General features: G+C 28.1%; 1 protein-coding gene across 3 annotated transcripts; it reads left to right on the top strand.

Moving 5' to 3' along the window:
- The first annotated feature begins 1,641 nt into the window (after window positions 1–1,641).
- Window positions 1,642–19,893, top strand: LOC145763419 (phospholipid-transporting ATPase VD-like). Of its 3 annotated transcripts, XM_082574863.1 has the most exons (28): window positions 3,368–3,591; window positions 3,692–4,072; window positions 7,922–8,132; window positions 8,429–8,514; window positions 8,730–8,879; window positions 9,463–9,554; window positions 9,711–9,847; window positions 9,965–10,217; window positions 10,306–10,350; window positions 10,602–10,686; window positions 11,437–11,530; window positions 11,742–11,882; window positions 12,144–12,350; window positions 12,688–12,759; window positions 13,263–13,381; window positions 13,631–13,805; window positions 14,158–14,311; window positions 14,563–14,693; window positions 15,018–15,166; window positions 15,522–15,684; window positions 15,794–15,968; window positions 16,118–16,294; window positions 16,609–16,811; window positions 17,082–17,282; window positions 17,511–17,591; window positions 17,701–17,805; window positions 17,962–18,149; window positions 18,369–19,893. In XM_082574863.1, the coding sequence occupies exons 1-28, from the start codon at window positions 3,476–3,478 to the stop codon at window positions 18,994–18,996; spliced, it is 4,719 nt and encodes a 1,572-aa protein (XP_082430989.1). In that variant the 5' UTR covers window positions 3,368–3,475; the 3' UTR covers window positions 18,997–19,893. The 3 variants fall into 3 exon arrangements, with proteins under 3 accessions (XP_082430991.1, XP_082430989.1, XP_082430990.1); XM_082574865.1 differs by lacking the exons at window positions 3,368–3,591; window positions 3,692–4,072 and adding an exon at window positions 1,642–2,282; XM_082574864.1 differs by lacking the exon at window positions 12,688–12,759.
- The last annotated feature ends 738 nt before the right edge of the window (window positions 19,894–20,631 follow it).

Raw genomic sequence — 20,631 nt, 5'->3', positions numbered from 1 at the left:
TTAAGAAATTTTGTGTGTTGTTACGTGATAAAAAGATTCTTGGGTGGCTGTAGATTGGCAAATAATATAGTTAATTAGTGACAAGAATGCCAAACAAAAAATACGGGACCGAATTGTGTAAATACAAGATCTGGTAGGCCAAAACCACAATGTTAAAGGCTAACGATAAACTTTGTATTGATTAAAACATGTATAGGATTATTACTGCTAGAGGCGTTATTGGATATGCTCTTTACCTGAAAGCAAGTATTAAAAATTTATATAGTTATTAATAATCGTTATTTTGGAAAATTTTAGATTTTCTAAACATTAAGAATATGTTTCCCCTGTAAAAAAAGAATTTAAGTAAGAAAATTTAAAGTTTAGAAATAAAGTGATCGTAATGTTTTTCGTAGTCGAGGGCAGTCGAGCAAATATTTCTACATAGGTGTGTTGACTTAAATGTTTTTACAAGTTCAAATCAAAGTGACTGACAAACAAAATACTAAATTCAAACGTATGTATTGGCCCTAGGACCACGGCACGAACTTTATTGAACCGTCAAAAAAGTTAAACTTTATTTGCGACGATAAAAAATGGTTTGCTACATTATTTACATGGTATCTGTTGTCTGTTTGTTTAAATAGAGTCTTGCGATCGCATTTTAAACAGCAAAAGAAAAATTGATACTTTTTGTTTTATTCGGTGGTCTCACATGATTAGGGAGGGTATTTTGGCCAGCCTAAAGGTTAAATAAACACCAGGTGACATCCACACATGACATCAGACATTTTAATATTTACAACTCCTGTTACTAAATCAAAAAAAAAGTAAATAAAAAAAAAACTCCGTTTAAACAGTAGAACGATGTATTGGTACTAAACAGTAATTTTCTCCTAGCTTTTATTAAACATTAAAATTTTTGCCAAATACCAGTTTATTTTTACCAGGGTTAGTTATGTTAAAGTAAAACAACGGTAGTAGCTGAAGTTAATTACTTTATTCGTTTATTTATAGTTTATAAGTTGCAGCATACGGCAAGCGTTCTAATGACATTTCGCTTCAGTCAGCTGATAGTCGTACTTTCGTGGTACATTTTCATGTTAAATATCGTATGAAAAACATTTAATATTACTAAAAATAGAAAAATCCTAAATTTTTTGTGTTTAATTAATCGTTTTTGGCTTGCAGTTGCCAAATATTTTTGGTTTAAATTATATTTTTGCAAATGCAAAAGACAGCAACGTAATTTAATTTGAAAAAATATTGAACATACATACAATACGTAAAAAGAGAAAGTGTTTTTTGTTTGTACGTTAATTTTTAGTTCTTATTGTAAAAGTCCTTACCTGGTATTTGTTATCTGTATGTTTACATTTTTATTGCCACTGTTAATTTTAATTTTGTGTGTTTAGCAAAGGCAGTTTCGTATGTCAGAAAAAGGGACTATTAAACAAATAAAAAAAAGAGATTAAACATTACATTCGCTTTTGTATTTGCCAATCTTTGTACATTATTTACGTGAGTGTGCTTTATTAGGAAACGTTTAACAAAAGTTACTGTACACATTTTTGAAGTAATACCAACGCGAATTTAGGACTACTGCACTGAAGCTAATTTTGAAGTATCGTACTTATATCGAAGTATTATAATAAGGTTAGCAATATACAAAAGTTTTAAAGTAAAAATTGTTAAAAAGTTTTTTTTATAGGTAGTAGTCGTGAAGATTATTTTTAAGTTATTTTTTACAGATTGTAAATGTAAATATGTATTAAACTTGTGATGCCAACAAAGCAAATTGAACTTTAATGTGATGTAATAAAGTAAAATATCGTGTTGACAAATATAAAGTCTGACCAAGAACCAACTCGTTCGAAAATGACATTAAGATTTCCATTTTTTTCAAAATCAAAAAAGATAAAAAAGACAAGAACAATCTTTCCGAAAAGTTTTGACCAGAATGAATTACTTAGTAATGAAGATGACTCAATGAAAAAATACAAAGAAAGGTTTTTGGAAAATCACAAATATATGAAAAATAAAATTCGAACTACAAAATATACGCTACTGTCGTTTATTCCAAAAAATCTATTCGAACAATTTCATCGCTTTGCCAACTTTTATTTTATGTTGATTATTATACTGAATTTCTTACCTCGGATTAACGCAGTAGATAAATATTTAAGCCTACTGCCGTTACTTGCTGTTTTGTCTATGCAAGCCATTAAAGATGCCGTTGAAGACTATACAAGGTTTAAAAGCGACAAAAACATTAATGCCTCGAAGGTTGACGTATACAAAAGGTAAGTCAATTAAAAAGTAGTGCAAACTTTAAAAAAACTTGCTTTATTTAGGGTTGAGTTATACATTTTTATGATTTTACTACGGGCATGTTTTTGTCTATTTATCAGTAGGCTATGCAGTATTTATCCTGCTGCTTTGTTGGTGTATGTTTTTGACTAGGAAATTGTTTGTGGGTTACATTTAAGTTATACTTTTAATAATTTGAAGTAGCTTCTGTTAAAATGTTGTTATTTTAAGTAGTTTATCGCATTAAGTTACAACATTTTTCTTAAATGTTTTATTTTTATCACTTAAAAGCCATGTTTTTACTTGGCATTTCCTCAGGTCCATTGCTTTTTTTTAATGGAAAAGTGTGCGCTACATCATCATTTACTAGATGATGTTATTTGTATATTAAAAACATGCGTGACATTATAACTATGTTATTGTTTAAAAAAATGTTGTTAAAAGTAATGGTCGTGATATGATATCATTATGTTAGCATATTTGTGTAGGTCTGTAATTTATTTTGTTAATATTTAACCTCGTGGACCTTACCTAGACAAAATTTCGACGACGTTTTAGTGATTGGTCTTGGCCAAATTTTTGCTAAAAAATAGCAGAAAATGGTTCCGCTAGACGCCCTCATAGCTACACTTCATGAAAATAATTGACATCGAGTAACCTCGTGATGTCTCTGACGTATTTATATTGTTTCCGCTGTTAGTTCGCAGGTTGTGTCAGTTGTTGTTATAAATTTAAATTCAATTTAAATCAGCATTGTGGTTCAACAACAAATTACATTTTATTCTGTATTAGAAAAGCCTAAGATAAAAACAGCAGCGCAGTAATTAAAATCATAGGTAAACACATATAGTTTTTGTAGGCGATAGTTAAGTAAAAGAGAAAGGACTTTTCAAAAAAATGAAAGTGAGAGAATGAAAACAATTTTGTCATCATCTTCTGAGTTCTATTCGTTTTAAAGTAAATTAATAAGTAGTCAAAACTGCCTTAACTTATTTTTCTTCCTAGTTATTAGATGAGATTGTAATAAAAAATTAAATAAAGTATAGGTTTAACTTAAGTAAGTTTATATTTATACATAATTCTGTATACTTTATTAGAGGCCATTGTGGCTAAAAATACAATAATGATGTTGAGTATATAAACCACGTCCTGTTAGTCGTTAGTCGAACAATATAAAAACATAAGGATGGCAATCGTTAACGGTCAAGTTGACCAAACTGAAATAAACTCTGGAAACGAAGTAAGCAGGAACTCAAGTATAAAAATTGCAAAAACCATTCAGGATTTTGTTTGGTTTAAAAGGTAAAATTATGAGTTAAAAAATTTTTTTTTTGTTTGATTAAAATTTGTAAACAATCAAAAAAGTTTATCAAATTGTTAAATTATTTGTTTTTTACATCAGGCGGATACATAATGAGCACAAAGTTCGTACATTAGTAGCCGAACATATAAGAAATAGTGCAGCTGAAAGCGAACACTTGCTAAAAATTAGAAAACTACACAATCATTATTGCAAAAACAAAATCAAAACTACGAAATACACCGTCCTTTCTTTTTTGCCAAAAAACTTATTTGAACAATTTCATCGTTTGGCCAATTGCTTTTTTGTTTTTACTGTTATGCTCAACTTTGTGCCTCAATTTTCTGCAATTCAGCCATTTTTATCCATGGTGCCTGTAATTGGAATTTTAGTTGTCCAAGCAATAAAAGATCTTTATGAAGATTATGGAAGGTTAAAAAATGACAAAGAAGTCAACAACGCATATACACAACTGTATCGAAGGTTTGATTTTACTTAAAATAACCCAAAGTTTATTGTAGAAAATAAATTTTGAGTATTTCAATGGTGTGATATTAAAATTACAAACTTAGAGTTGTTAAAAATTGTTTTAGAAGAGTAGCAAATTAGCAAACGTGCTAATATAGATTAATCAAAGGGTAATTATTTATAGTCTGGTACCAATGCATATTATATGCACTGTCTGTTATAATAAATTATATAGGACTCAGCAATGTCACACAACCAAATCTGATTAATAGCATTTTATGAGTTATTTGAGGTCCAGTACACATTTGCGTAGGAAATGTTCTTAGTCACTATTGACAAACATTTTAATAGTTTTTGCAAAAAATTTGCCACTAATAAGTAAAGTTGATTTTAGTCAATATAAAGTAGACCAAATTAATGCTTTAATATTTTAAAGTTTTTTAATGTCAGAATATTTAGATATATATATATATGTACAACTATTTTATTTATTTAATTTTTTTTTAAATTTAATTTGTTGATTTTTTTTTTGTTAAAGTAGATAAGGGCTTGTTTAACTTTAAAACATTAATTTTTTAAATTATTTATGTTTTCTGTTTTATAGTTTAACGTCCCGTTTGTAGCTGTTTAAATTGTGTGGAAATTAATAATTAACTGAAACGTACACTAGGCATGTACACTGCCCTGTAGTATTTAAACGCGATTTCAACTCATATTATATTTCACCATTTTATAACATATTTTATCACTTGTTTATGTTATTATTTTTAATTTCAAAATAACCCACAAAAAATTTGTGAAAAAAGTGGAAAATTTTTAGTACTTTTTTAAACATTGTTAGATTCACATGACTTAAAAACCGCTACGGTAGGTTATTTTAGACTTTTTTTAGTTTGGTTTTTATGTATTACACAAATGAAATATGCTTTCTACAAATTGGCATTTAATGGCAATTTTATTGGCCAAATTAAAATAATGATTTATATTATTTTTAATTCGATATCACGTGCGTCTTTTATGGTGTCAAGGATCGCCCGTGTTTTATGTGTTAACTGTTAGTTATAGACAGTGGCAATTGTAAAATAGCCCAAAGCCATTTTAATTTTCTGCAATCAGCCTTAAGTCTTAAAATAGATTTGTTTTCATCGAATATCGGTTTATATAACTTGTTTTGAAAAATTTTTCCTAGCTAATTTCACACAAAAACAAACGCTACCCGTAAATTTAGTTTATTAAATTTACGAGATAAGCACTTTACGTTTTTTTATTTTTAGAAGGCAATAAAAAAAGTGTAATTTATCAACTGGTTTCGATATTACGCTATGCCAGTTTCGATCTTTCAAAATCGTTTAAAAGTAATTTTTTCTCCTCCAACACGACTTTTCAATTAGCCCACTGTGTTATGTTAAGCGTTTAGTTCCAATTACAATGGTGTGTAACGTTTTTCGCTGGATTGTATGTTTGTATGTTTTTGAAATACACAATGGCTGTTGTCCTGGTAATACGAAAACGTATACATTGGTATAAACAATGATTTAATTTTAGCTTATTAGCAAAAGTATAATAAACCTAGATAGTAATTAAAATTAAATTGAATATGCTCTGTTGTGCTTATTAAACATACGGTGTGTAATTAATTTTACCGAAATTGCATAATAATGTAACGAAATAGAGTTTTAACGTATAGGAAATGCTTTGAAATTTTCCTATATTTTGTAAACGCACTATAGTTTATTATTTTAGGATATTTTGGGTTAGTTTTTGGTAAATTGCAGTTAAAACAAATTGTAATATGTTTTGTTAAGGTTTTTTGTTTAACGTAACTGCCACGCCTTAAAAACAAATGATTTAGTTAAATGTCGTGACGTCATCCACGTTTATGGTGAACTAATAATATTTAAATAACTTGAAAAATTTAAAATTAGGCCTGTGAATTTTATTAAATCTCTTTATAAAGCGTTGAGGTATATTACGTTGTATCATAATTCACTCATGCGTATCTTTAGGTCTTTCTTACACGCACACAACCTTTTATGACGTCATATTAGAACATTGTTTCGACTCGTCGCGCTCAAAGCTCTTCTTTGCTTAACAGTGGTCGCACACCTTTTTTCAATGGAATGTACGGCCACGTGATCTCTTTATTCAAAACGTCATAATAAGGTTGTTATTTAATGTGCGACATCGTTGCTATGGCCAAAACTAACCGGTGTAAGGAGAAAATAAACATCGTTAATTTGCGAATAAATGTACCGTCTTTTCACTGTTTAATCCATTTTTTGTATATCTGACATTATACAGTAAACACATGCGTAGTCAATCAACAAAATCGCAAGTCATTGCTCGCCATGTGCAGTCATTTGGTAAAAGCACAGGAAACCCCCTATCTGCTGGAAATATTCCTTTATTGTGTCGCGTGTTTAAACAACGTTTCAAGATATTACGAAATTTGCGTGGGCTAAAAATAAACATTAAAATAGAATATGTAAAAATTAGTTCCATTATTTTTTCGCGTTGACAAACTTTTAATAAAAATTTTAATGTAAACTTCAAAATAATATTGACAATTTTTAAATTAGTTTAAAATACATTGTTCTGGCCATAAATACATTGTTCTGGCTATCTGTTTACGTAATTAATTATTTACCAAGAACTGTTTTGTGAAATTAACGCTTAAATTATTTTATTATTTCCAGCCTATTTTGTTTGTTAATTCTCTTTTTGTAACACTATAAATAATTTAAGTTAAGCAACCTTATTCGCTTTGGTTGTGAACTTCTATAACATTATGTAATGTTAATGAGTTCTATTGTTAAAAAATTTGTGGATAATAATTTAAGTGTATAAATTTTGACCCCTTTGTATTTTAACAAAAATTTGGGATTTTTTTTCATATTAAATATCTGACATTTTAAGTAAGAAATTTGCTCTTGATTTTAAGCATTGATTTTTGCTTTATATATATATATATTACATACAAATATGGGTGTATTTTTAAAATTTGTTGGTCCTGTTATTGAATTGTTACCTAGTTTAAAAACTAAAAAAAATTAAACATTATCAGGTTTTTAGAAATATGTATTAGTTTATGCTAGTACAGGTAAACTTACCTGTGTAATAAAATGAAGAAACTTTGTGTGTGTACTTTTCTTTAACCATAAGTCATTTGTTTAATAAGTTACCATATTATCATGTGGTCTTGTGACTTTGTCAAGCACTCGACCTTACCCGGTACTTTATGTTTATTTTTTATCTCGTGATGGTTAGAAAACATGTGTAAACAATTAGCTAAATACATTCTGTAGTAGGCAAATACATTTTTCATTTTATTTTGAATTTTTATTTTTGTACTGTTACCGTTACAGTGTTTAAGTTTGAGGTTTTACTTAGTATTTTTTTCTAGTATATTCTATTTTCAAAAGTGATTATAATTTCTATTTTTAGAAGGCTAAAATTTTTCTCTTATTCTTTATTTAGGCTATATACTTTTATTACTAAAGTTAAATTTTGACAAGAGTCAATATTTGCATAATGACTAACTCTTTGCAAACAAGTTATCAGAAATCCAATATTACCTACAATTATTTTAAATGATAATTTTTTTATTAACATTGTTAAATTTAATTCTGCTATATTACATATTTTTTTAATTTTTCTTCACCTTATTTTTGTTTTTATATGTAAAATTTTTAATTGTATTTTTTGTTTGTTTTTTAAAAAAAATTTTAAAACAGTTTTTATTTCTTCCATTTTTCCATTTTTTGAGTTTAGCAATGTGAATAAACGTTTATTAATATCAGTAAGTTCGTTCTTATTGTTATACTATTTCTGTTATTTTAACACAAGATTTTTTTTTTCTTTTAGTTCTGACAACGAATATCACAAAGTAAAATGGGCTTTAATAGAAGTTGGGGACATAGTACGCGTGGAATGTAACAATATTATTCCAGCTGATCTTTTATTGCTCCACACCTCAGATAGGGATGGAATCTGCTTTCTCGAGACCTCAAACATTGATGGGGAGAGTAATTTGAAGCAGAGAACAGTTGTACAAAAACATTGGGGCAATAATGATGTAAATTTTTTACATTAGTTAAAAATTTGTATTATTAAGTTACTATTTTAAACAACCTATTTTATTTCTTAATAAAAGTAGATTAGTTTTCTAAATAGGAATAGAATCATTTAAAAATTGAGTCACAAAATTTACAATACTTACAAAATTATTTAGAAAATGTTTAATTTTGTATAATCATGTACGCCTTTAAAATTTTTGGCTTGGGTTACAATTTAATCTTAATTAAATACAACAAAGGAGTTTCTTTTTGACTTTTCAAATATTTAAAAGTTTTTTATTTTTGTGTTTTATAGTCAAATATATTTCATCCACCTGATTTTAAAAGTATTATTGAGTGCCAAACACCTAACAACGAAATATACAAATTTCATGGAAACATGTAAGTAAAAATCATTTGTTGTTTTCTATTTCAAGTTAAAAGGGTTAAGATATTGTTTTACTTTTTAATGTAAAATTGTAATTGTTGTAATTAAAGGGTGTCTTAAATTTAGATTTACTTTAATTACCCTTATAAAACTGTAGAATACTAAAATGACAGAATTTTGAAGTGTAATTGTATGACTCAAATTAAAAGTTTTTTTAAAATTTTTTTAGAATCCCCCCAGACGAGCGTGAGAGGATTTCAGTAAACAACAGTAATTTACTTCTACGAGGCTGTGTTATTCGAAACACAGACTATGTTGAAGGAATTGTAATCTACGCAGGCCACGAAACCAAAGCTATGCTAAACAACAATGGTCCCAGGTATGTTTGTCCTACAGTATGTAAATTTGAAGATAAAATCTTTTTTAATCAAAAATTTGTCAATATTATTTAAATGGTTATTATGTTGTACATTTATTGTTAAATATGTTAAATATAAATATTTAAACATAATTTGGATAGGCTATTGTTTTATTTTTGATCCAATTTTTAAATATTTATAAATTACAAATGGATTTTAACTAAAGAGTAAATTTTACATTATAATAAAATAAGAAAACAATTTTCCTTTAAAAGTTTTCTCCTTATGCTGAATGTAAACTTTTTCAAAGTTTCACAGACAAAAAATTTTTTTGTATTTTTTTACACTTTTATTTAAATATTTAGTTAACGCTAAATCATGCTTACATAAAAGGTTTTTGTAGGGCTTTAATTCCCCTGTATTACTTACTGCTATTCACTGTATAAATAAAGGACGGTGTGGTTTATTAAACAAATATCCTTTTTAGACTCCAGGCAATTTTGTAGAACAAAAATTAATCCGCTTTTGTTGTTGTTCTTTACTTACGAAATAACATGTAAATTAGTTTTTATCGCCCTAAGGATTTTTATTTCTGTGTTTCAGATACAAACGCAGTAAACTTGAAAGAAGAATGAACGGAGATGTTATTTATTGTGTGGTGTTACTAATTATCATGTGCCTTACTGGTGCTGTAGGTATGTGAAAGTAAATTGTTTTTTTACCATATTGGTTTAGCTGGGTGTTACTATTCTTATGTTCAAATTGGAACAGTACTGTGCTATTTGTATAGCCGTTACTGATAAAAGCATGCTTTAAGGGCAACGTTGTAATACAATATGTGCTTTTTGTAGGAAATGGGATATGGGCCAACTATATGAACCAAATTCCTCAAACTTTATTATTCATTCCACTTGAGACTGACGGGAATGTTTTAAACCCCGGCCTTTCTGGTTTTTATATGTTTTGGACCATGGTTATTTTGTTACAGGTAATAAAATAATTTTAAATTTTTTTATTTCGTGATTTTTTTTTGTCACTCTTATCATTTTTTTTTGTCTTTTTTCATTTACCTTTGTATAATTTTTATAATTTTAATTTTGTTTAGATTCTTATTCCTATTAGTTTATATGTGTCCCTCGAACTAGTTAAAGTTGGCCAGGTTTTTATGATCAACAATGACATCGATCTTTACCACGAGGAAACAGACACACCCATGTTATGTCGAGCACTTAACATAACAGAAGACCTCGGCCAAATACAATATGTGTTTTCAGACAAAACTGGAACCTTAACCGAGAATAAAATGATATTTCGTAGATGTACGATAGGGGGTGTGGATTATCCACATGCCTTAAACGGTAATTTAAAAAAAAAATTTGTTTGTTTAAAAAGTTCCTCGTAAAACTTCTGTTATTTAAATATTATTACTTTTTATGTTTTTTGCAGCGGAAAGAATAGAAAATGCGGATCCTGCAACATCTTCTGCTTCCGGTAAGTAAAAATTTATAATTTTTTATAGGCTAACTTTATAAATATTCACAGTAATATTTTCCTTGCAAAATTTGTTTGTATTAAGTACAACTTTTTGATTAAAGACAACTTTTTTTTTTCTGTATTTTGCAAACATTTTAATTCTTGGTTTAAACTAAAATATAGTAACTTTTATGCAATATAGCCTAATCTTTTATTGTTATATACATATATACCAAATATTAAACAAGTTTTCTTAACTCTAATAACAGTAAAACAACAGATTAGAACTGGAACTTTATCGAGGCAAAGTCAACGTCGACCACATAGTGCTTCAATAAGAAGACCACACCACAGGTGATTTAAACATTTACTTGAATAGTTGTTTACCACATGTTGGTATTGTTCTTTTCATGACTTGTCTTGTTAAATATTCTATGTGTTAAATGTCACTAAATTATTTATAATTAAAAAATACCAAAATAATTTCTAATTTAAAAAAAAAGTTTAGTATAATGTTTAAGCGTTTATCTAAATTCTTCATTTTTTTAATAAATTTTGATAGTGGTAAGGTTTGGCAAAAAACACGCCCTTTCAATACAAAATTTTATTATTAAAAGCAAGTTTGTATATATATATGCATTTATTTATACTGTTTACACAATGCACTTTATGTGAAAAATTTTATAAAGAATCTTGCAAATTTTTATTTTGTTACATTAAAATGTTATATAATAGAGATGTGATGCGTGTAAAATCTGATGTCACGGAGAATTTGTTGTGAGTAATTGTGTGACAAATGTTATCAGTTCCAATATGTTGCATGTCGCAATTAATATTGTTGACATACAACAAAATGTTGTACAACATTTTTTTTTGTCGTATTCCAGTAATAGGAAAGATTATTTTATTTTCCTAACAACAGTTGCAAATACATAGTTGTATTTATCAACTAAATCTTCAGATATTATTTTTTTTTTTATTTGTTTTCTGTTTATTTCAGGATTCTAATGCAATTAACCCAAATGATGTTGAGCAAAACATTTAAGACCACCTTTCTTAACATTATATATTTTTTTTAATATTTTTGTGTTTTTTTATTACTAGGCGTACCAGAAGTACAGTATCAAGAAATGTGGTGGATGAGTTAAATTCCACAAGATCTGCCCCGAATTCACCTTTGTCAACGCGAAGAAATAATGTAACTTATTTGAATTTTTAGAATTTTTATTTTGAATATAAAATCTTGTTATAATAATCTGTTTTTTTATCAATAACATATGTTATACCAAAAATACCCCGAAAATATATTTAATAAAAATTTATAGGCTGTAAGAAATTTGTGCATACCAGTGTAGAGTGTAATTTTTACTTTGTTATCAAATTTCCTAAATCTTTTTTAATATTTAAAGGCGAGCACTCGGAGGCCTGCTGCTCATCATCGTAGAAATATCAGTTCGGTGTCAGCGAGGGAAATTTTTAACACTGCTGCTCATGAGCCGGATGAACCAGAACCTGTTAGTGTAGAAGATGAGGAAGAAGTTGATATTTTGGTAAAATTAAAAATATTTTATAATTTAAAAAAAATAAGATGTAAAAATGTTAAAAAATAATATGTAAAAAAAATGTTAATGAAATGTTGTATTGTATGTGTGAAATTTAAATTGGTAACTGTTATTTTCGGTAAAAACCAACATTTTTTTGTAGTAATTTTTAAGCAGTAAAAAAATTCTAGCCCAAATTAGGTAACATACTTTGATTAATTGATAATAAGACTATTATTATTCGTTGTAACACAAATAATTTAATTTTAGGCTATTGACGTTACTCCAGATCCAGTTTTATTAAATCAAATAACATCGATGACCAGCTTCAATCTCGTGGATCAAACAAATGGAAGTTTATCTCGGGAGCGCGAAAGAATTCTGGATTTTTTTATTAATCTTGCGATTTGTAACACGGTTGTTTTATCTACCGGAAAACGGGGAACCGTGAAAACTCCAGTTACTCAAACACAAAATGTAAGAAAATATTTAAAGTGCTTTTTTGTTAGTTTTGGTTGAAACTTCGTGATGCAGTTTTGGTGGCTATATAAATATAGTGAGTTTTGTATTCAAAAGTAGGCTTAGATAATTTGTCATTTGGTGTTATTACCATTTAAAGTAAATACTAATTGGTATTGTACATAGAGTTTTAATAATTTTTAAATATATATATTTTTTTTTAAATATATAAGTATTTCATTTCTAAGAAAAGTTGGATGACTGCATAAATTTATAGCTTAACTTCATTTTAAACATGTAATTTTTTAAATTAATTTGCATCAATGACAAAAAAAACAATTGAATTTCTAACCAGAAAAAGGAAAATATTTCTAAACCTGAGCCTGAACAGAACTATCCAAATTTTCTAAGATCTGTTGCATCAAAAGTATAGTTTAACTTAACATTATTATAAAATCACCAAATTTTATTTACATATCATGATCTTGAAAAAAATGATCAGTTTTTGTTAATTTAGATGACTGTTTTTACAACACTAAAACAGTTAATTTAGAGCTTCAAATTTTTCATGTTTTGTTTTATTTCTAATTAATTTGGCAACTCTTTGTTAATTGTCATATTTAAAAAAGGTACTTAGTTGAAAGGACATCATTTATTTACTTTTACCTCAAAAAATTATTTTAAATTACTTTTTTAACAAATCATTAACAAAGTATTGATTGTCTGCAAAATGGTTTTTGTGTTTTAAAATCAAAGTAAATTTCAATTTTTTCTCAGTTTTTACCAAATCTAAAAATTAAAATATAGTAACGCAATTGAGAAATTTAATTTTTTTAATGGAAAGTAATTTCTGTGTAATTTTTTTTTGCAGTTTTTCATAATGATTTTCTGTATTTACCCAACCAATTTAGAAGTTTATTTTTTATTTAGTTAAATGGAACATATCGGTCCGTGTCTCCACTGGCATTAGATAAAGACACTCAAGAAACTGGAAATATAAATAATTCTGCAAACTCAGAAGCCGGGCCTCATGTTGCGTTTGAAAACAGGTATTTTTATAAAAAGAAATTTTTTGATTTAATTCTTCAGAATTGTTTTAAATTAAAAAAAAAATAAACATTCTGATAAACAGACTATATTCACAGTTTAACTATATGCACATTTGGCAAAATCTGTCTAAAAAGTGAAGGAAGTAATAACAAATTACTTGGGTTTACATACTAAAAATATATTTTTAATAAAAAAAAACCCGCACTAAAATATTTATTCAATAAAAAAAAATTGTCATTGTTTTTTAGTTTCTCGATGGAAGAGTTGCTTAAAATTGAATACGAAGCAGAATCCCCCGACGAAGCAGCTTTAGTTTATGCAGCTCGTGCTTATAACTTTACCCTTGCTCATCGTTCCTCTCAATCGGGGAAAGAAACTGTAACAGTGACATTACCAAATAACAGTGGTGTTTTAACATTTGAGGTTTGTATATTTTTTCTTTTTAATTAAGTAGCATAAGTTAAAATGCTTTCACTTCATTTATGCTTATTTTTTATGCATTAAGTTTAAACTTTCTATAGGTTATATAAAGATTTGATTTTTTTAGGAAATTATTTAAATTAGTTAAAATAAATAACATGCAAGATATTCGATATTTTTATTATTGATTCTTGTATTTTTCTGGTCGGTTAGCAAAAAAACATACAATTATGTTTTTTTTATCTTAATTGTAATGATGTTGTTTACCAATTGCTACTTTTAAAAAAATACTTTACTTATTGTCATTTTTGTCGGATAGTTTTTAATAAAATGTTGTAAAATAATTTTTTTTTAGGTTTTACACAAATTTCCATTTGATTCAACTCGGAAGAGGATGTCAGTTATGGTTCGTGATCCGAGAACAGACAAAATTGTTTTGTTTTGCAAGGGAGCTGATAGCGCTATTTTTGACCAACTTGCTGATGAACCAGATTCTAGAGTACAATTCGGTAATTAAAAAACTTCTTGCCTAGTTTTTTAAAATTAAAAATTTAATTTAATGAAAATTGTGGAATTATTTTTAATTAGAAAAATTTTATTATTGATTTTATAATTAATTTTGATTTTAATTTTTTTTGTATGGTTCTGTTAAATTGTAGTGTATATTGAAACTAGATGCATATAACTCTTAATTTTAAATCATTTTTTAAAATTAAATTTCAAAAAAAAATTAATTTTCAAAATTAAAATTTTTATATAGACTTAAATGATGATGGACACGTGGATGCTGCACGAAATCCGAATAACTCTGATGAAGTTGTTAGATTAACCAAACACTTTCTATCAGCTTATGCTCACCATGGCTTAAGAACTTTGTTGATATCAAAAAAGGTAAATTTTATGCAAATACCAAAGCTAGATTACTCTTAAAACAAATATAAACTAAAACCTTTTAATTAAACTTGATATTATAACTTTAAAATACCAAAATTTTGTTAAACAGGCAACTCTTTGTTAATAAAAAATTGATTTTTTTCATGAATTCTCAATTAAAAAAAATATTTTTGAATAAAAAATGAACATAAATTAGCATGGGCAACCTAGGACTAGTCCTAAAATCAGCTTTTACAAGCCTACAAATACTGTCTTTGTAATCTTTTTAATTAAGTATTTTCTTTATTAATTGCCACCTTACTTTTTGTTGTTATTTGTTAGGTTGTGCCAATCGATGAATACAACCAATGGTTGACACAACATATACTAGCAGAACAATCTCTTGAAAATCGGGATCAACTTCTTAATGACTCCTGCCTCCGGATGGAAACTAATCTACAATTACTTGGAGCAACAGGAATCGAAGACAAGTAAATTACAATTTTTATTGTTTTTTTTTTGTTAAACTATCATCTACTTTTAAAATTTTGAGTTCAGTTTTTTATATTTTTGCCATTTTATTACATCTAACCTAACTATATAGTATTTTAAATTAATTTTAAAAGCTTTTAAAGCAAAGGCTTAGCCATTTTGTCACATATGCATAGGCTTTATAAGCCTATTTGTTAAATACTCATCCACTTTTAGTATTTAAATGAAGTACAATATGTTTTGGCCCTTTTGTGACATCTACGTTTATAGTATTTTAATTTTAAAGTTTTTTAAAGCAAGGGTCTAGTTTGTGTTGTACAAATATATATTTTTTTAAACTTTTTTGTTTTTCAGATTGCAGGAAGGTGTACCTGAAACAATTGAAGCCTTGCGACAAGCAGGAATGCAAGTTTGGGTTGTGACCGGTGACAAACAAGAAACAGCCGTCAACATCGGTTACGCCTGTCGTCTTATCCATCAAAATGATGAAAAAATCTTCCTTAATTCTGAGTCCAAGGTAGAACATCACCAAAATTTAAAAAAAAAAATTTTTTTATGCAGCTCTTGTTAAACATTTTTAATATTAGTGAAATCTTTTTTATTATTTTGTTTTTTTGTTGTTGCAGGAAGCGTTTATGGAACTTCTTAATCTTCATATCGAAGATCAAAACAACAAAAGAGGTTTACAACATGAATACCAAACTCAAACATCGATTCTTTCTTCCTTTAACATCTCTTTTTCTCTTCCAAATTCAACTAATTATCCTGGAATTGATGACAGCAGTGAACATCCAGCACTGGGTAATTTACTACTTAAACTTTTTGAGATTGGTAACAGTAAAATTGAGTCTAATATAAGGTTCTGTAGTAAATACCCACTACTATTCTCATTTAGAGTATTTAAACAACACTTTAGGTAAATCATTTTTAAATGTTTTTATTTTGTTTAGTTCTTATTATTGATGGCAAGACACTTGCATTTGCGCTTCAGAAAGATGTCCAAAAAAAATTTGTGGCACTTGCTCGTAGATGTAGGTCTGTTCTTTGTTGTCGTGCTACTCCATTACAGAAAGGTGAAATGGTGAAACTGATGAGAGATGAACTGAATGTGATGACACTGGCTATAGGTAAGTGTTAGAAACATTATTCTTTTGGTACTAGAAATTGATTACTAGTTTTTTTAAGGAAAATTATAGATAAGCGAAAAATTATTAGATTTTAATTTATCTTTAATTTATTTTAATACAATTTTTTTAATGCCAGTTTAATGTTAAACTATTATAAATTTTTTTTAACATTATGTTGCCTGTTTTGCGTTTTATTTTTAACAGTTAACAATCCTGTTTTTGTGTTGAATATATACTTGTAAATATTTCAAACAAAATTTAAAAAAAAAAAATTAATTTGAAAAAATTTTTACTTTTCCTTTTTTATTACAAAGGTGATGGTGCAAATGATGTGAGTATGATCCAAGTAGCTGATGTAGGAATTGGATTGAGTGGACAGGAAGGAATGCAAGCTGTTATGAGTTCCGATTATGCACTTGCACAATTTCGATTTCTACGCAAATTATTGCTGGTGCACGGTCATTGGAATTATGCTAGGCTCTCTACAATGGTGCTTTACTTCTTCTACAAGAATGCGGTGAGTTTTGATAATTTTATAAAAAAAAAATTTAATGTGAGTAGATATATATTTTAACTTTATAGAAATTTTTTCTATGCTTTTAGAATTGGGATGATAGAAAAATTGTATTGTGTTACATTAATAAAATAACAAAATAGTGAAAAGAACTTAAGACCAGTCGTATATATAGTTATTTTAATTTCTGTTATTGTTAGCCATTTTCTATCGACGACAAATTAAAATAAATCAAATAAAAGAAAATAATTTAATTTTTTTTTTGTTTTTTAGGCTTTTGTTTTTCTGATTTTCTGGTTTCAAATTTATTGTGGTTTTTCCGGTGCAAATATGATCGAGCAACTTCCGCTGATCGTCTTTAATCTCATCTTCACGAGCGTTCCTCCTCTTATCAATGCCATCCTGGATCAAGATGTTAGTCAGAAGACTCTTCTTTTTAAACCAAAGTTGTACGAGCAAGGTTTAAAAGATGAGGTAAGTAAAAATTTCGAAAAATCAATTATTTTTTATTTTAGTATTCATAGTCATGTATGTATATGCCTAAACCAACTGTACTATAAGTAATATCTTTAATTGTGTTCACTAATAAAACTGGATTAGTGAATATTATTGGTGTATTAGAATATTATTAAACAAATGGTATATCATTTTTAAAGTTAATGTAAGCATATTAATTTTAAACATATTATCTTTTTAATGTAGTTATATATGCAACGTACGTTTTGGATCAACATGTTGGACGCTTGTTACCAGAGTTTAGCAATATTCTTTGTTATTTTGGCGGTAAGTTCTGTGTATTTTAAAACAATTTATTTTGTTAAACAACATTTTGACATTACCTTAGCAAAAAAAATCTTTTGTAATTATTCAAAAATTCGATTGTGTTTTATAGGCTTACTATGATTCAAATGTTGGTTTAATTGAATGGGGAACTGGAGTTACGACTGCTGCGCTGTTCGTTATTTTATTACACCTCGCGATAGAAACTAAGTCATGGGTAAACTATTCTTTGCTTTTATGCTTTATTCACTTCCAAATTACTGTTACTTTTTAAAAAAAAATTTATCACCCATACCTTAAATACAATTGGTTTTATGTTTATTATATGCAGCATATATTTTTAATGCCCTTACAATTTCATTTTATTTTGTAGACTTGGATTCATTGGGCCGCACAGTTAGGCAGTGTGGCCGTCTATTTTGCAACGATTCTAATATACAATATTATATGTCCAGCCTGCCTACCACCTTCCAATCCGTATTTTATAATGGAGAGGGTAATCCAAACTGGTCAATTTTGGTTCAGCGTCCTACTGGCTACTGTTGTAGCCTTGTTTCCTAGGTAGTTAATATTTTTACTATTTGTTTATAAGCATTTATTATGCCTTTTTAATTGTAATTACAAATAAAGTTTGCGCTGATTATAGCTCATTACCTACGGTGGCTGCTAGGATGTTATAACTAATTACTAAATTTTCAAGTTACATTGCTTTAGATATTTAAAAAATCAAATGTAAATTTTTTTTTTGAAAATTAAAAAAAAATTTTTTCATAATCTAAGATACTTTGTGCGGGCAGTCCAAGCTCATTACTTTCCCACGGAGAGCGTTAAAGAAAGAAACTTGGAAAATGCTCGGAACAGAAACAGGGCAAGTAGCACTGCGACAACCTCGTTGGCTAACTCGTCTGGCAGTAGTTCCAACCACCCCAATCCAGCATTCCTTAACACAAACTACGTTGAAGAAAACGATCGCACAAACCGACGGAGACCGAGCACTTTGTTTGCGGAAAACGGGCGCGCGCATCACCCCGAAATTGGCAACGAAGCGCTGGGGTACAGCTTCGGCGGGTCCACGCCCGACTTGACCACAAAATCGCCTTACTATGGGGCTCATAACACAAACCATTCCAACAACGCTAATTTTTCAGGTATTGACAATTCCGCTTACCTGGGGCTAACCGACGACGAGGAGGCCGCCCGTGTGGGTTATTACCCTCAACCCCATCGCCCTAATATTAACGTAGCAAATGCGGATTTATCTGACGTGCCTTCTACAAGCCGCGACTCAAACGATTCGTCTAGTCACAATTATGACGTCACGTATCCGGAAAATGACGTCATATACACTAACAATCAGGGTCCTGGAGCGAGTTTTTATAAAGATAACGACGTTCACCCTTCGGCTTAGTACTGTATTATTTTATTTTTTTCGGTTTTAGTAATTCCTTTTCATATTTTATTGCAGTACTTTTTGCACTAAATATGCGGTGTAGCTATATGCAACATTGTGAATAGAGCCTTTGTCTAATGGGGGTGGCCACATTCGTTTTAGTTTAAATATTTCCCCCACCCACGTTCGTTTGCGTAGGATGCTTGTGCACTTAACTAGTTTCCTTAATTTATTTCATTTGTTCCAAGTTCGGTTTCCGTTTTTAGTTTCTCTCGGACGATTATAATGAAGCAACTTCGTTCGAGAAAAAAAAAATGTTTCAGTTCTAGTTCCTATGCAACACAATTCGTTTTATATCGAATATAAGACCAAGCAAACGTTATTAAAATTAGACCAAGTTATGCGCGTAGCTTTTTTAATGCAGTTGAACCCTAAATTTTCGGTACGAAGCCCAATTTTGACATTTTTATCATTTCGTCACGTTATTATTTTTTTTTCTGCCACTGTTTAAATTTTCACTTTGCCTTACAATGCAGAGGCATATAACGTGCCTTGTTTTTTTATTGCAATGTACTAGTCTAGAAAAAAACTACATTCCGCATTTATTTAAAATTTTTAATGATTATACTTTTACGAATTAATATATTTTAATTGGAGTTTTATTTGAATACCCGATTTTAATTGTTTTTAAACAAACAAAGGTTTTTTGTTTTATTCTTGTATAGGGAATTTATGCTCAACATTTTTAATATTTAGTAGTTATGTAATACATGTGTGAATGTTTTATTTCGTTAGTTTTCTTTCTTAAATTATGTTCTTTTCCAACAACATTAATCTTTATATTTTTTAGTTTTGTTTTTTATTGATTGAACCTTTATTGGGGCTTGCTAACTTAAAATAAGTCGCAAATACTTACATGAGATTGCCTTTTTTGATTTTTTAAAAAGAGTTTAAGAAAGCTTATATACTATAAACATATTTTAACTATTTGTAAATTAAGAAAGTTTAGTCTAAAACTGAATCCAAAAAAGTATCCGAGTCTTAAAAAATTCTTGCCTTCAACTTTAAAAAAATCCAATAACAAACATCATTGCAATTGAGAACACTTTAGGAGAAAAGTAATATTTAGAGAGAAAAGTAATATTTGTATATAATATAACAAGACGCACTTTAGGAGAAAAGTAATAGTTGTATATAATATAACAAGACGCTTTACCTTACTTGTCTTTAAATTACTTATCTTTTGCGACTTGCTAGTTAATTACACAACCGGTAGGTAATACACTGCGCCATTAGAAATCGCTGCATCTAAAAAAATAAATTATTTAACTTAATCAAAAAGCACCTATACTTTTTTTGTAAAAAATGTTTGATCTTAAAATTAATTAGATTTCAAATTTTAATGTGACAAAATAATCAAAATGTTAGTTTTATATGAAATATATTTATAAACATTTACTGAAAAAGGGTGAACCTGTAAAATAAATACTTTTACAAATTAAAATCGTGCATGTAATTCAACAAAATTTAAACCTTACTAAAAAGGGCTCTTAAATAGGTTTTACCTCTTTTTAAATTTAAAAATAACTACATTAAAAACTGTGCCTTGATTATCGAAAATGTAAAAAAATCATTTTTTTTCGTAAATTTTTT

Source organism: Corella eumyota, chromosome 1 (assembly GCF_963082875.1).
Source record: "Corella eumyota chromosome 1, kaCorEumy4.1, whole genome shotgun sequence".
Classification (NCBI taxonomy): Eukaryota; Metazoa; Chordata; class Ascidiacea; order Phlebobranchia; family Corellidae; genus Corella; species Corella eumyota.
Note: the sequence above shows the minus strand (reverse complement) of the source record. Positions and strands in the feature narration are given on the sequence as shown.

What these genes read in the sequence shown, in the direction of transcription:
- LOC145763419 (XM_082574863.1), top strand. Translation starts at nt 3,476, where the DNA reads ATGGCAATCGTTAACGGTCAAGTTGACCAAACTGAAATAAACTCTGGA. An exon ending in TTATCCACATGCCTTAAACG is followed by an intron (nt 10,218 to 10,305) that starts GTAATTTAAAAA and finishes TGTTTTTTGCAG; the next exon opens with CGGAAAGAATAGAAAATGCG. An exon ending in TGTGATGACACTGGCTATAG is followed by an intron (nt 16,295 to 16,608) that starts GTAAGTGTTAGA and finishes TTTATTACAAAG; the next exon opens with GTGATGGTGCAAATGATGTG.